Source organism: Microtus pennsylvanicus, chromosome 15, assembly GCF_037038515.1.
Source record: "Microtus pennsylvanicus isolate mMicPen1 chromosome 15, mMicPen1.hap1, whole genome shotgun sequence".
Classification (NCBI taxonomy): Eukaryota; Metazoa; Chordata; class Mammalia; order Rodentia; family Cricetidae; genus Microtus; species Microtus pennsylvanicus.
The window spans coordinates 70283049-70296491 of record NC_134593.1 but is presented as its reverse complement, the minus strand read 5'-3'; the positions used below and the strand labels follow the sequence as shown (position 1 = coordinate 70296491).

The following is a 13443-nucleotide window of genomic DNA, read 5'->3' as shown; positions in this document are numbered from 1 at the left end:
TCTAAGCACACAGTTGTGACTCTCACGGAGCACAGGACAGTGTTGCCCGAGTCCCAGGACTCAGGGTTACCACCTGACAGCGCTCTTGACCCCAAAGGCTGTGTGTCTGAGTTCTGCCCTGACCCACGGTAACCCTTAAGGAGTGACCAGGGTTGCGTGTGGTTGGCATTGATAGCACTTTCTGGGGTAAGGTGAGGGCTGCACAAGGGAGGAAACTGAGTTCACCGTCTGAATCGTGTGTGGAGGTGTGCTGGGGGCTGTGCACGGTCAGGCTCATGTGTGAAGAGTTGTGTAGAGTTGCTTGCCTGCATTCTGGCCTGGAGGAGTCAGGCGAGGGCCTTCTTTTGCTCTATAGACACGATGTTCACAGAGACCCAAGATGGCCCCAAGTGTCAGCAGCCACAGAGCTCAGGCCTGATTCCTTATCAGCCTTGCTTGGCGGTGGGGGGATGGCGTCAGGGTTGCTGCCCGGTCTGTGCACATGCGTCTCACTGTTTGTGTGCGTTTTCAGCTGAAAGAGAAGAGCCAGGCATGCGGAGGAAACTTGGGGTCGATAGAAGAGCTGCGGGGAGCCATCTACTTGGCGGAAGAGGCCTGCCCTGGGATCTCTGACACCATGGTGGCTCAGCTCGTGCAGCGGCTGCAGAGGTAACGGGCTCTGGGCTAGAGCTGGGCTGTAGGAGAGCCTGGTGGTGCAGGCATGGCTTCTGGGACTAGACAGCTGCCACAGGCTGCAGCTGGGTGTCTCCTGGATGCTTCATCCTTGTCTGTTCCTGTTGTCCCCCCAGACCACGGCTTACAGCAAAACCTCTGGGGAAAGGCTTGTTCTGAACTGCACACAGGAAAGAGGTGACTCCGGAAAGGACCCCAGAGTCTTGCCTTTATAGTTCTTACCAGAGAAAGGCACGCTGCCTTAACACACCTCTGCAGTGGTCTAGGGAGCAGAGAGGTAAAGCCCAGCCACACTGCCTTGTTCAGATACCAGCGGATTCAGTGCAGCGGACTCCGAGCCAGGCCTGGAGTCTTGCCTGTAGGTCTGTGCTCTGGCCTCAGCGAGCTCCCATCCCTGTTCAGTGGCTTTGGGCACATAGCCTTCATGTTGAATAGATCTTACTGTTAGGGCTAAAATATAAAAATGACTATTTTGGTGGCTCCCAGTCTTGAGGCCATTGAAGGAGAGAGAGGTCTTTTTCAGACTGCCCCTGGTTTGCGTCTGAAGGTAACAACAGCTCATCACAAAAATAAAGGAAATTACAGCTTAAAACCAGCTGTATCCTCATCCAACAGGTCGTTGTAAGTTCTTAACTATATTTGATAATTTCCTTTGCTAACTTATAATCATTATAAACAATTATCTAGTGAGATATTTTGCATTGTTTTCTTTGGAATCAAGCCTTTGAAATCTGATGTGAATTCTATATGGCTACATCTTTCTCAGTCCAAACTCAGATTTCAAGTAGACACCCATGGCCTTTGTAGTAAGTGGGCCCTCCTAAGTCATCAGATGAGTGGTGGGGTCCTGATCTTGTCTCTGTGAACATGGCTATGGCTTTCCATTTTTCTCCTTGGTGTTCCTGAAGGCCAACCAGCCACAGGGTGGTGCTCACCGGTGCCCATCATTTGGGCTTCTTCCTAGCTCATTCCCTCATGACTTGTTTCAGACAGTCTCCCCAGAGTGACTTCTGTATGAAGTGTCTTCAGTGAGAGCACTGCGTCCACCACAGGAGGAGCGGCTCAACCATAGCGGGGCATCTGTAGTTCTTGATGTTTGAGTCTTAGATGTGGCTCAAGTGTGCTGCTAAGAGCATCCTGTGGACCCGTTTGAGTATGTTCAGTGTATTATAAAGGGACTCTGGGAGTCTCCTGTGATGTGATGTCAGTTTGGAATGACATTATCTTGGCCATGGCACTTATACCATTTAGCATTTAAAAGCAAGACAACACAGACTTTTTCTTATTTTTTAAACAAATGGCATGGATCCTATGGTTATAACCCAGTTATTACTATCTCTTCTGATGTTATATGCAAGGTGTTCATGCAGACACACAGACCCTTCTGGGCCATGATTTCGAATGCTCCTAGGACGTGGCTCACCTGGCCTGCATTTGTAAATTGCTGAGTTTAGACTCAAACTGGCCTGAGTTCTCTGTCCTTGGTAGCACCAGTTTTCAGAAATAGATCCTGGGCTGGAGCAGGCTCGGCATAGCACGTTAGGTGCATTCTACAAACAGGAGTGTAGGCCAGCACCATACGCTGGCTTCGCATGCTGCTGTGTGGCTGTAACTCCAGCATGGGATGGGAAGTTGGCCACAGAGACACAGGTGGATTCTGGCAGCTTGCTGGCCGGCTCGCAACCAGAAGGGTAAGCTCTAACCAGTCGGACAGGCTGCCTGGAGGATGGTAGAGGGAGAGCCTGTGAGTGGGCCCTTGGTGTCATTTGGTGACCTAGTGACTGCCCTTTTCCACAGAGGCTGAACACAGCCTCTTTTTATGTATTACGAGTTTTTGTGTTAGAACCAGAACTTTCTTGAATGATAGATCTGTTAACCTGTTGATTCTTGTGCTTGGTTCTTGGACATTTTGCCCTGGTGTCAAAACTGATGTTTACTAATGTCTCTCTTTGCTTTCCCTTAGATACTCCTTGAGTGGCGGAGGAACGTCAGCTCACTGAAATGCCTTTTGCATCATCTGGGTTTGCTCTTTCCTTTCTTCTTCATCTTCCTTCTTTTTAAAAGTCAGTAAGAGCCTTTGCTGACTCTGCGAAGAGGTGTCATGGAGGCCCACCCTCCTGTAGCCGCCAGCACCTGCCCAGGGACAGGGTCCTCACCGTGCCACACCAGGTGGAGTCCTTCCGATGGGGTGGGGGGCTACTCCTTCAAGCAATTATTTTATTTTTTTATTGTTTTTAATTTTAATCATAGTGCACATATTCAAAGAAAGTATCTTTAACAAACCCTGAAATGTATATTTGGGTTGTGACAAGGCGGTTGAAGACTTGCGACCTCAGGTACCTGCTTTATGTTGCTTGCGCCTCCCCCGGGAGACGAGTTGCTCTGGTGGATCAGTGTACAGATTTGTATATAGCGTCATTTTTACGGAAAAACTTTTGGCGTGCATAAGGAATCACTGTGTACACATTGGCCAAGTGCTTCTGTAGATAATGTCTGTGGAGTAAATATTTGACAGGCCAGAACTTGAGTCTATTGCCTTGCCTTTATTACATGTAAATTTTGAATTTCGTGACCAGTGATTTGGACTTTATTTTGTATTTACAGGGTCTGTCATTAATAATAATTACCCTCCCCCATGGAACACTCCTGATTGTACCTCAGCAGATGCAAACTTCCCTCTGGGTTTCCCTGTGCCCCCTTTGGTACACTTGGAAGTTTTTCTTTCTCATCAATGGTACTGTTTCTTAGTGTTGCAGTTGGAACACATCTTGTCTCTCAGAGCTTTAAATTATTCTGATCTCTCCCGGATGAAGTGCTCTCGTCTAATCTTTGTTGGGTTGTGCCACTGTGTCTGCACCAGATGCACCGTCCTGTCCACTCCTTTCCGTGGAGCCTTGTCGTAGAATCTGCACATCATCCACCCCACCTGGAAGTGTCTGAATGCTCACACAAATAAATTTTATAACTCACTCATTTTGCATACCATTCTTGAAACATGGCACTGCAGAGCAGACGGGGCACCTGCTCTGCACGTTTGTGGTTGTGTGTGTATAGAGACCCCAGGGAAAAGTGCCCAGATGTCCAAAAGCCAAATGTCCAGGTTAGTGCCCTATGCAATTGTGTGTTGGTCACTGAGGTGTGGCCAGTGCTGTGGTTTGTGGAACTGCTGAAGCTCTTGCTGGGGACGTGAATGGTGGTTTCAGTTCTCTTCAAGGAGCTGGGTCTGCTGGTGATGTCTGCCAGGCTCCCTGTTTCTTCATGTGCTACAAAGCATTGCTTGGCAGGGTGGAAATTCTTGAGTTCTCAGAGCAGTTCTTGCTAGTCTTACTCAGACCGCTATAGTGTTTTTGCTTTGATGCTAATTCTTGTCCTCTTGTTGGAGCACTAGGTCTCGAGGAAGATAGATAGGTTTTGGAGCAGGACCTTTGGGACATCTGCGTGGCCTTGTGCCTGGTGTATGGTGGCCTCAACGTTACAGGAAGGGCAGGCCAGTGCTAGAGGTGTTGGCTGTGAGACGATTGCTTAGAATAAGTGGGGGTAGGGTCTAGGTTTTTAGACTATTAAATTGTGATAGTCTAAAAGTAGATTTGGGTTGGATTAATAATTTCAATCAATACACTTTGGGTAGGGGAAATAGAACCACAATTGTTAGTTTTCGGATTTTTTGTTTTGTTTTCGAGTCTATGGGTGTTTTGCCTGTATGTATGTCTGTACATCACATGTGTGCAGTACCCTTGGAGGCCAGACGAGGGCGTTGGATCCCTTGGGACTAGAGTTGTGAGCTGCCATGTGGGTGCTGGGAACAGAATCCGTGTCCTCTGCAAGAGCAGCCAGTGCTCTTAACCTCTGAGCCATCACTTTGGCCCCAGTACTGTTATTTTGTACCAAGAATGTTACCCTGAACCATGAAGTTTGAGACTATTTGATGTTTTCTAGAGTACTCTGTGCTGCAGTACCCTGTGCTTTCCTGTATGAGGCTATTGCAGGACTCACTCAGAGGGTCAGTCTGTTCTGCGGAGGAGCATCCTGAGGGCAGCAGACATTCTACTGTCTGGAGCCCTGCAGTCTTACAAATGGGTAGCAATATAAATATTGATAGTGAAGCCAGTTTCTTCTTCCTTTGTAGCACTGGGACATGAGCCAGGGCTTGCTATGTGTTGGGTGAGGGCTTTCCTTGTAATGCCTTCCACCTGTCTTTAACACGAGCCACTGTGGTTGAGCTGCTGATGTGTGTTGTGTGACCGCAGGCAGATCCTCTGCAGTCCCTAGACTGTATGTAAGGTACAGCCTCCTTGTGAAAGCAACACATGATTCTTTGTAGTTTATTGGAAACTCTGCTGGGGATGTGGGGTTTGACAGTTTGAAAGGATCGAGTGAAGTGTTCCAAGGATACATTGTTTAGCTGAAGGTTGTGTTTTCACCTGTCCTTTGTTCAGAGCAGGGCCCATTTTAGATCTACCACCCGTGCCTGCCTTGGCATCACAGGCTGTGGTGGGTGAGCTCAGCATCTCCCAGAAGTCCCTCAGTGCTACATGCAAGCTGTTCACAGCTCACGGGCAGTTTCTGGTGGTGACGAGGCCACCAGTCTGGGAGAATGAGTGCCGTGTAGTTTGAGGCTTCAGGTCTGGCTCGAGAGACAGATGGTCATTTGGGAGCTCAGGATGGCTAGGAACTCAGGATCCTTTTGCCTTGGCCTCCTGAGAGCTGGGATTACAGGTGTGCACTGCCATGCCAGCTCATTGATGGCTCTGTCCCAGGGGGTAACAGCCTCTTGATTGATCCACCAGTGAATATGGGAGATTGTGGGTTCCTGGCAGCTGGGGTTTCTCTGTGGAAGAAGCCCACTGTTCTGTTCCCGAGTTGCTCATCAAGGTTCCTGTTTGGTTCTCTGTGTAGTGTTTTATACTTTCTTGGGCAAAACCTGTAATTGGTTTATATGCATTATATTTCTTAAAAAACCTGGCTTCTATGTTTCTGCTATAAGATGTGGCAATGAAGGTGGAAACAGTCTGGAGGTCCGAGTACCATGCTGTCATCAGAGGTCAATAAAGCTCTCAGAAGTGACTGCTGTGTTTGTGTTTTGGGGCCATCAGACTCTTGAGCTTCCCTGCAGCTGTATGGAGGCCAGAAATGCCAGTCACACAGTCTGGAATCACACTGAAGAAGTCATCTTGTCTCCAGCCCTCCAGGAATTTGGTAACTCAGGGAGCCTGTTCCCAGCACTGCTGGTGCCCGGTGATGGGGCCAGGAGGACTCACCGCAGAGTCTGCATGGCCATGACCTCTAACCTCCCCCTTCTCACTTGGGTGTGTTTTCATCAATGTGCCAGAGTGTTGTATCTCAGTACCATGCCTGGTGGGTGTCCTGTCCCCTTTCCCGCCCACCAGTACCCCCTTCTCCCACCACACAAAGACAAGACAGAGCTCTTGGTTTTGCCTTCAGACTTCCGTGTGCTGGATTGTGGCATGAGGTATTTTTATTCCCTTTTGTTAGTACTTAGAACCATCTGGTACATTGTAAGGCAAATGATTAACACATCTCACTCCTCATCCATCGTGAGTCATGGACACTAGCCACAGCCCCTTGACTTTGGTGGGGGTCTGCTTCTGGGATGCAGGGCACCGGGTGAGGACTGTGCTGATCTGGCCAGCTTGCACTGTAGAGGGCTCTGCATGAAGGGAATGGCAGCCACCCAGTCACCCTAGGGAACAGGGCAAAGTTTTCCACTGGGAGACTCAGGTAGCGTTTGGCAGCCAGGTCCCCAGAGGAGTCTGTACAGGACGTGGGCTGTCCTCCTGTCCGTACCCCATGCCCAGAAGGAATGAGTATAGAAGGAAAGACTTGAAGACAGGCACCGTAAGAGACTACTAGAGAGTGTGCAGGTTCAAACCATGGCGTCAGGAGGAACTGGGTCCAGTCACCAGGGCTGGGACTACGTACCATGACCATACAGTGCTTCCCCGGGAAGCTCACTCAACGCCCCATAACGTAACAGCACAAATGGCCCCGGTCAACAACATACAGCTTCTCATGCTTGTGAAACAGACAGGAAAACATCACAGCCTAAGAGCCCCCACTGTACACACCACGGTCAGACAGTGACGCCCAGGTATTGCACTGGAAATCCGCTTCTCTTAACAGAAAACAACCCCACTACAGTTTGTAAATAGGAATCACAAACAATTTGGTCAGCTTCCACCAAGAAAATGGGTCTGGTAACCAGGTCTCCCTGGAGCCAGACCCCTCGGTGGAATGGAGTGTGCCGCCATTGCTTATTAGTTGAAAGTGAGTCCTACCAGTGTCCTATTATTATAAAAGTAGAAAGACTGGAAAAGAAATGAAATCCGAAAATGATCTCATTTGCTTAAGACTGCGCCATGTGTTGTAGACCCTGGGAAAGTCCATTCTGGAAAATAGCAGTCCGCAGGTGAAAAGACAACGCAACCCTTCCCTAGGAAAAGCGCACTTGTGTCTCAGGTGAATGGATGCGTGGGCCCTGCCCTGGGGTGCACCTGCAGGGCAGAGACGGGCATTTGGCACTCTTGATGACAATATCTCAATACTGACACAAGCTAAAGCGTCCCACGAGAATGGCAAGCAAGCCCTCCCATCCCTAGGCCTGGAGGGGAAAGACTGCTGAAGGAGAGATTAGTACTGGAGAAGACAAGGTTTGGAGAGAGGCCTGTGGAGGGAGGTGGGCGGGAGCCATTGCGCATCTTCAGTGTGTTCAGACCGGTGTGGATTTTGCTAGGCTTCCTTATAACTCCCAAGAGAGCAGCCGTGGCTGGAACAGCCAGTGTGTCCAGCCATCAGTACAGGTGAGATTCTTTGTGACTCAGGATGTGGGCCCGGGAGGCTGAACTGGTAGCACTTCGTATGACTTCCATCCACCTAAACAACGGAGAGGACATTTTACCTTGGGCGTCTTTATATGCCTATGTCGGTTTATGATAACGTTTGAGAACCATAGCAAGCCTTACATGACACAATTCCAAGGGCCGTGTAGGGCTACCGTCCCATATGACAGGACTGTCGTTTGGGACACACCAAGTCTGGCACTGCTGGTTGTCACAGTTGGGGGTGTTACTGGCACCAGCTCCCAGGGTTTGGGGATACATATGCTCAGAATAATCTATCCCCAGTGACTCGGTTCAACATGTCTTGGGTGTATATATAGAGGAGGTCACTGCTCTTAGGATTCAGCATGGTAAGGCTAGTTGGTGATGCAGACTGAGAATCGCTGTCTTCTGGGCCCATCTGCAAGCATTCCTAGGGTCTCCTGGTGGATCGAGAAATGCTTTGGGCCAGGGAAGAAACAAGCAACAAGGCCAGAAGAGAACTCCCAAGGTGGGGAGCTGGCACGCTGGGGCCCCTGGTGCTAGGGGATGCGCTGCCAAGAGTTCACATCCGGTCATCTGGCCACCTGTTTCACTGCTGGCTTCCTGGCTAGAAGATGACCCCTGCACCAGCGCTCAACTCACTAGGTCCATGGGGACTGCGTGTGCACCGGCTTCCTGGCATGGTGGGCGCATGGTGGAGGACCCGGCAGTGTGGGCACGTGCTCACCATGTGTGGTAAGGACGGAAGTCACTGAGGAGTTGGGATGCCACCCTGTGTAGCCAGGCCTACAGAGCACACACTAACTTCCCTAGAGAAAAGCCCTGATGTCGGGAAGAGGATCACTGTCCTGAGCATACACAGGAGGGGGCACCTACCTCTCGAACGTGTATTCGCTTTCAGCCCTGAAGTAGTACACGTGGGACTTGAAGTGCAGCTTAAACACATAGTCCTTGTGAATGTTCTCGGATTCTGAGGGGATGGTGAGTGAGTAGCCCAGCAGAGGCAGGCTGGCGAGGGGGTGATTGTCCTGCAAACGGAGAGGTGGCTTTGAGGAAGTGGGCAATAGTTAATCAAGGGCTAATCTTGAAAGCCAGTCTTGGCCGGTGTGCCATGGTCAGGTGAGTGAGTCTGTAAAGAACACGGTCTCTCTCTAGGAGAAGACATTCTCTGTCTCCTCCCTTAAGAGCCAGACACCTGGCTCGGAGCCCCCCCTAGGAGGTGTGTTCACCTCAAGACAATGTCTCCCCATAGTGCCAGTGCCTGGAGTCACCATGAGGTCTGCCTTCCTGAGTCCTCGAGGACTCAGAGAAGCAGCATCAGTCCTTTGGGTGTTGGCTAGAGCCTAATACACTTTTAAATTCCCTACCAGTGCTTTGGGCTCCCTTGCTCTTTGGAAAAACGCCCCCCCCCCCCCCCCAGCTGGTGGCTGGCCCACCGCAGGCCCCGGTATTGTCCTTTTCCTCGAGTTCCTACTTGGGTCCGCTCTTCGTCCCTGAACATCTGTTTGTGTCTACTGTTAAAATTCAAGAACACCAAGAGGGACCCCAAGTCTTGTGTTCAACACCCCCCCCCTTCTGAGCAGCGGCTGTAAGGGAGAGTGTAGAGGCCATCTGAACAAGACGGGCCCAAGATCTCGATGGACGTGGCTGGCTGGAACCCCGCACTGCCCGACATCTGCGTGTGCTTCATGGAGGCACTGCGCTCTGCTGGAGCAGGCAGACCCCAGGTCAGGGCCAGCTGCCCTGTGGGCACTCACTTGGTGTGATTTGTAGAAGAACAGGCAGAAGTTGGTGAACACGACCCACAGCTTCTGCCATCCGTTGCTGTTCTTGAACTTCCTCAGCAAGTTCCCAGACAGCTGGTTCTGAAAGACAAGTGGGGGCGTCGGGAACACGGATCCTTGCCATCCACTGCATCTCAGGAGCCTCTGAGGGTGGGTCCTGAAGACCCAGCCCTAAGAGCAGGTTTCTCACGGCAAGGAATCCTTAACGGTAGTCACCCTTGAATGTGACTAATTTAGGGAGTAGGGGGTGGCAGGTATTGTGGTTAGTTACAACTAGTCATGCTAAGAAGGGCCCTAACGAAGTGATTCAGGGGCACCATGCAACAATAGACTGTCAGGAATGGCTGGGATTCTGGTCTTTTCCCTGGGAAACCAAGGATTGAAGGAGGCCTTCCTGAGCGGCTCTATGCTGCCACCTAGTGGGAATGTCCAGAAGTCACGCCAAGCCCCTGATTCCTTGAATACACTGTAGGTTCCTGTAACAATTCTACAGGGCAAGGACACAGGCTCCCCTGACAGGACAACCTTTCCTCCCTCTGTCAAGGTGACGCGAGCAGAGGGTGGTGAAGCAAGCTGGAAGGGTAATGGTAATGAAAGGTAATTAGTACCGCCCACAGTGCACGGAAAACGGTTAGGTGGCATTATTGCACATCTTAAACAACCAGGCTGGAAAGAGCAGCAGCACATTCTGCCGAGGACCAGAGTCGGGTTCCCAGCACAGGCATGGCAGTCACATTCATAGAACCCCATACCCCGCCATACTTCAAAACAAAACTTGGAGATAACTTCACGTCTGATTTACTCCATTTTCATAAATGCCACTGTCGGTAAGACCCCAGAGACTAGGAATCGGTATGGGAACATTTAGGGGTCCTACCCTTCAGCCGCTCAGCCTGACGGAAGAAGCAGATGTGAACAGTGCGAGTTGAGGGGGTGCTTCAGCTATCCCTCCAGATGCCATTGCTGCAGGAAGGGCAAGGGGGTGTCCAGGGAGTAGCAAGCCCCCCCCCACACCCTTCTGCTGGCCTTCCTCTTAGAACCCTCGCTAAACAGTGTCGCTGCTTTGTCCTTGTGGCATCTCTGGTCACCTCCCCAGTGAAGGTTCTAGCAACGTCTGGCCTGTCAAATGCCACCATGCTGAGCCCACATTCATAGGGATGGCTCGGCTCAGCCTCCAGCTGTTTGGGCTGGATTCTGAAACAGCAGGCACCCTAACTTGTTGCCCTTCAGGGACTGATACAGCTTCAAGTTCAAGTCTACCGTCCCCACCTCCAGGGAATATGGTCCATCACAAGTGACAATCCTACAAGCAGATACCCAGATGCAGGCCAGAAGCAAGGGCAGCAAGCAGCCCCTCGTCAGGCAGGGAGCTGGGAATGTGACCACAGGACACCAAGGGAGAGCTAGGGCCTTGGGTCCCAGATGGGTTCCCTTGAAAACGTCTTTAGGGCACAGCTGCTGTAGGAAACTCAGTGAAGGCCACTTGCAGAAACACAATCCCAAGACTAAGAGCTTAAAGCACATCTCCAAACTGCTGTTGTCCTTGGCTCACACTATATGACCCAGGCAAGTCACCCCCGTGACTAGAGGAGACTAGAGCCTCGAGCTGGCAGGTGGCGTTGGCAACACGATGGGACAGCTTTGGAAAGGTCTAGAAGTAATCCAGAGGGAAGGCTCACCTTCAAAGCACCTATTCAGGCATGAGTCACAGAGCCCAAGCAGAGAGCCTGTCTTGGGACGTGTCCTGTGAGCTGTAACCTGGCCCTTCTAGAACCACCTCATCCGGCTTCAGACATGGCTGTCCTCTGGTGTACCCCATTTCCCAGGGACCCGCAGCTCACAGCTGCTGAGGTAGGTATCAGGCTATTGGTTGGCTTTGGGCTACACTGCTGTACCTGAGCACACTTCCCCGTTCTGAGTCCACAAAACAAAGGGAAACGTGGAGAACAAAGGAGCCTGGCGAGGCTTAGCAGTGGCGGGAAGAGCCACGCGGCATCTACAAAGGAGTGCGCCCACTAGCCCAGTGGTGGAGACGGCTCTCCGCTCACTCCGTACCTCTACCGCGATGCTGAAGTCCACCATGGAGACGCTGGTGTTGCGGTGCCAGCACACGTGCACCATCGTGTTGCCACGGTGAGGGGCCTGGCGCTCCAGCGAGGTCCGTGAGGCGCTCAGATCATCCTCGGACTCCTGGTCAGCCGCTGTGGCCTCATCTGGGGACTCTGCAGGAAGTCGTGAAAGGTGGTGTGGATACCGTCCCCTCCCCTCTGATACAAGCTTGCCATCGTCCTCACACCCCAGAGTGCCGAAGAAAGCGGGGTGGGAGCTCCCAGTACGGCCCAAGAGGCCCAATGGGTCGGAGTCTAATGAAGCATCCTCCCAGTATCCTCTGCGGTGGCTGGGAATCCTTCCTGTCAGCGGACCACTGGGCCTGTAGCCTGCTCCCCTCCATAAATACCGGCCGATACATGGCACCCTGGGCTTGGAAGAGATGGCGTACCCATTCTCACAGCCACTTGAACACTGATGCCAAGGGCACGGACAGGAGGCCTACCGCTCAGAGGTTCTGCCTAGTGTGCTCTGTCCCCTGGGAAGCGGAGCCCCACACCTCCCCATGTGGGCACATCCCCACCACTTACTGTTGTCAGGGGGACTGCTAGCCAGGAGCTCAGGGGTGGGCCCATTGCTTTTCTCTGCCAGGGCAATGGCCATCTGGATGTCCTCCGTCCACTTTTCCATCTCCGACCGGGAACTGCGGACAGAGATGGCGTCAGCTTTTCAGACCGCGGAAGGTCAGAGGCAAACTGTACAGGTCGGGTTCAGGAGTTACCTGGCGGCCACGATGATGGACTGCCGCTGGCCGCGGAGGGTCAGACAGTGGGGCACACCCCACTCCTCTTCGCTCTCCTCGACCTGTGGAAGAGTCGTTAAGTCAGTGGTGAGCAGCCAGCCAGGCACCTGCTGCATCTGTGGACACCAGACTGGCTACCAGGCAAGGCAGAGTTCAGAGCGGCCTCGGGGCCACAGGAGACCTTCCCACAGTCAGGGAAGGTCTCAGAAAGGCTAAGGGACATTCTGCATTAACTCCTTCTGGCAGCTCACGCAATTCCTCTCTACCTTCTGAGAAGGTTGGCATAGCCAGGTATATACACAGAGGCAGGTGCCCTGTGGACACCTGCTCACCAGGATGTGTGGGGTCTGCCTCAGTGAGGAAAAGTTGGCTTTGTCTTCACTGAAAGGGCGACTAGGGTTAGCCATGAGGCACAGGCGAATTTGTACCATATGGCTTGAGTTAACTTGCCCTGGAGTCTAGAAAGACCGTCCTGTAGCCCATGGGTGCAGAAGAGGTAGTGTTTCTAGGGCCCTCCTTGATAGTGAACACGGAAGTACCTGCTCTTCACGAGGAGGGCATGCAGGGCTGGACACTTACCGTCATCCCGTACAGTGGGAGCTGTCCATGGACTTTAAACTGATTGGATGCCGTTAGCCCCCGGCTGGTGTACAGCAGGACATCGTTGAACTAGAGGGACAAGCAGAAGTGTGTGGGGAAAGGGTCCCTCTTACCTCTCAGTCCTCCCCAGCCACGGGACCCTCCTCGCCCACTGGGCGACATGGTTCTGGGACTGTTGAGGACGCACGGCTCGCCTACTCACCAGAAAGAACATTCGCTGCTGGAGCCCCTTCCCGGAGAGCTTGCTGAGGCTGCCCAGGCGGATGAACTCCTGTGGAGCACACAGAGCCTCAGTTTACCCAGAGTGTGAGAGGCTGAGCTGGTGCCTGGATTCTAGCCTCTGAACCCTGAGACCCCTGACCCATGATACGTATGGCACTAAGTGGGCAAGTTCTGATTGGGCAACACTGAGACAGCACTGGTTACGAGTGGTGGATTTTATGTGCGTTTTACTCCGATCTTCACCTGTTTTTCAGCTGGACACTAGTGCATGGCTGTAATTCCAGATACTTCAGAGGCTGAGGTAGGAGAATCAGTTAAGCTCATGAGTTGGGGGCCAGCCTGGCAAGACTCCCATTTTAGGCCAGCATGGTTGCACCTCAATTCCAGCATTTGGGAGGCAGAGGCAGGTCAGTCTCTGTGAGTTCAAGACCAGTCTAGTCTATGTAGCTACACAGTCTCTAAGAGCTTCTCAGTT

General features: G+C 52.0%; 2 protein-coding genes across 6 annotated transcripts in view; one reads left to right on the top strand and one right to left on the bottom strand.

Annotated features, from left to right (window-relative positions):
• Positions 1–3641, top strand: part of Stk24 (serine/threonine kinase 24) — an 83647-nt gene extending 80006 nt beyond the window's left edge. Inside the window, exons 10-11 of the mRNA XM_075950071.1 lie at positions 512–648; positions 2636–3641. Coding sequence (XP_075806186.1) covers positions 512–648; positions 2636–2672 — 174 coding nt within the window. The 3' untranslated portion in view covers positions 2673–3641. The remainder of the gene's footprint in view (positions 1–511; positions 649–2635) is intronic.
• Positions 3642–6100: 2459 nt separating this feature from the next.
• The window catches only part of Farp1 (FERM, ARH/RhoGEF and pleckstrin domain protein 1), a 232939-nt gene continuing 225596 nt past the window's right edge, over positions 6101–13443 (bottom strand). For all 5 annotated transcript variants that reach the window (XM_075950066.1, XM_075950069.1, XM_075950065.1 and 2 more), the window contains exons 20-27: positions 12949–13017; positions 12726–12815; positions 12126–12208; positions 11935–12047; positions 11351–11517; positions 9269–9376; positions 8388–8539; positions 6101–7563 (exon numbers count right to left, since the gene is read on the bottom strand). In XM_075950066.1, coding sequence (XP_075806181.1) covers positions 7482–7563; positions 8388–8539; positions 9269–9376; positions 11351–11517; positions 11935–12047; positions 12126–12208; positions 12726–12815; positions 12949–13017 — 864 coding nt within the window. In that variant the 3' untranslated portion in view covers positions 6101–7481. The remainder of the gene's footprint in view (positions 7564–8387; positions 8540–9268; positions 9377–11350; positions 11518–11934; positions 12048–12125; positions 12209–12725; positions 12816–12948; positions 13018–13443) is intronic.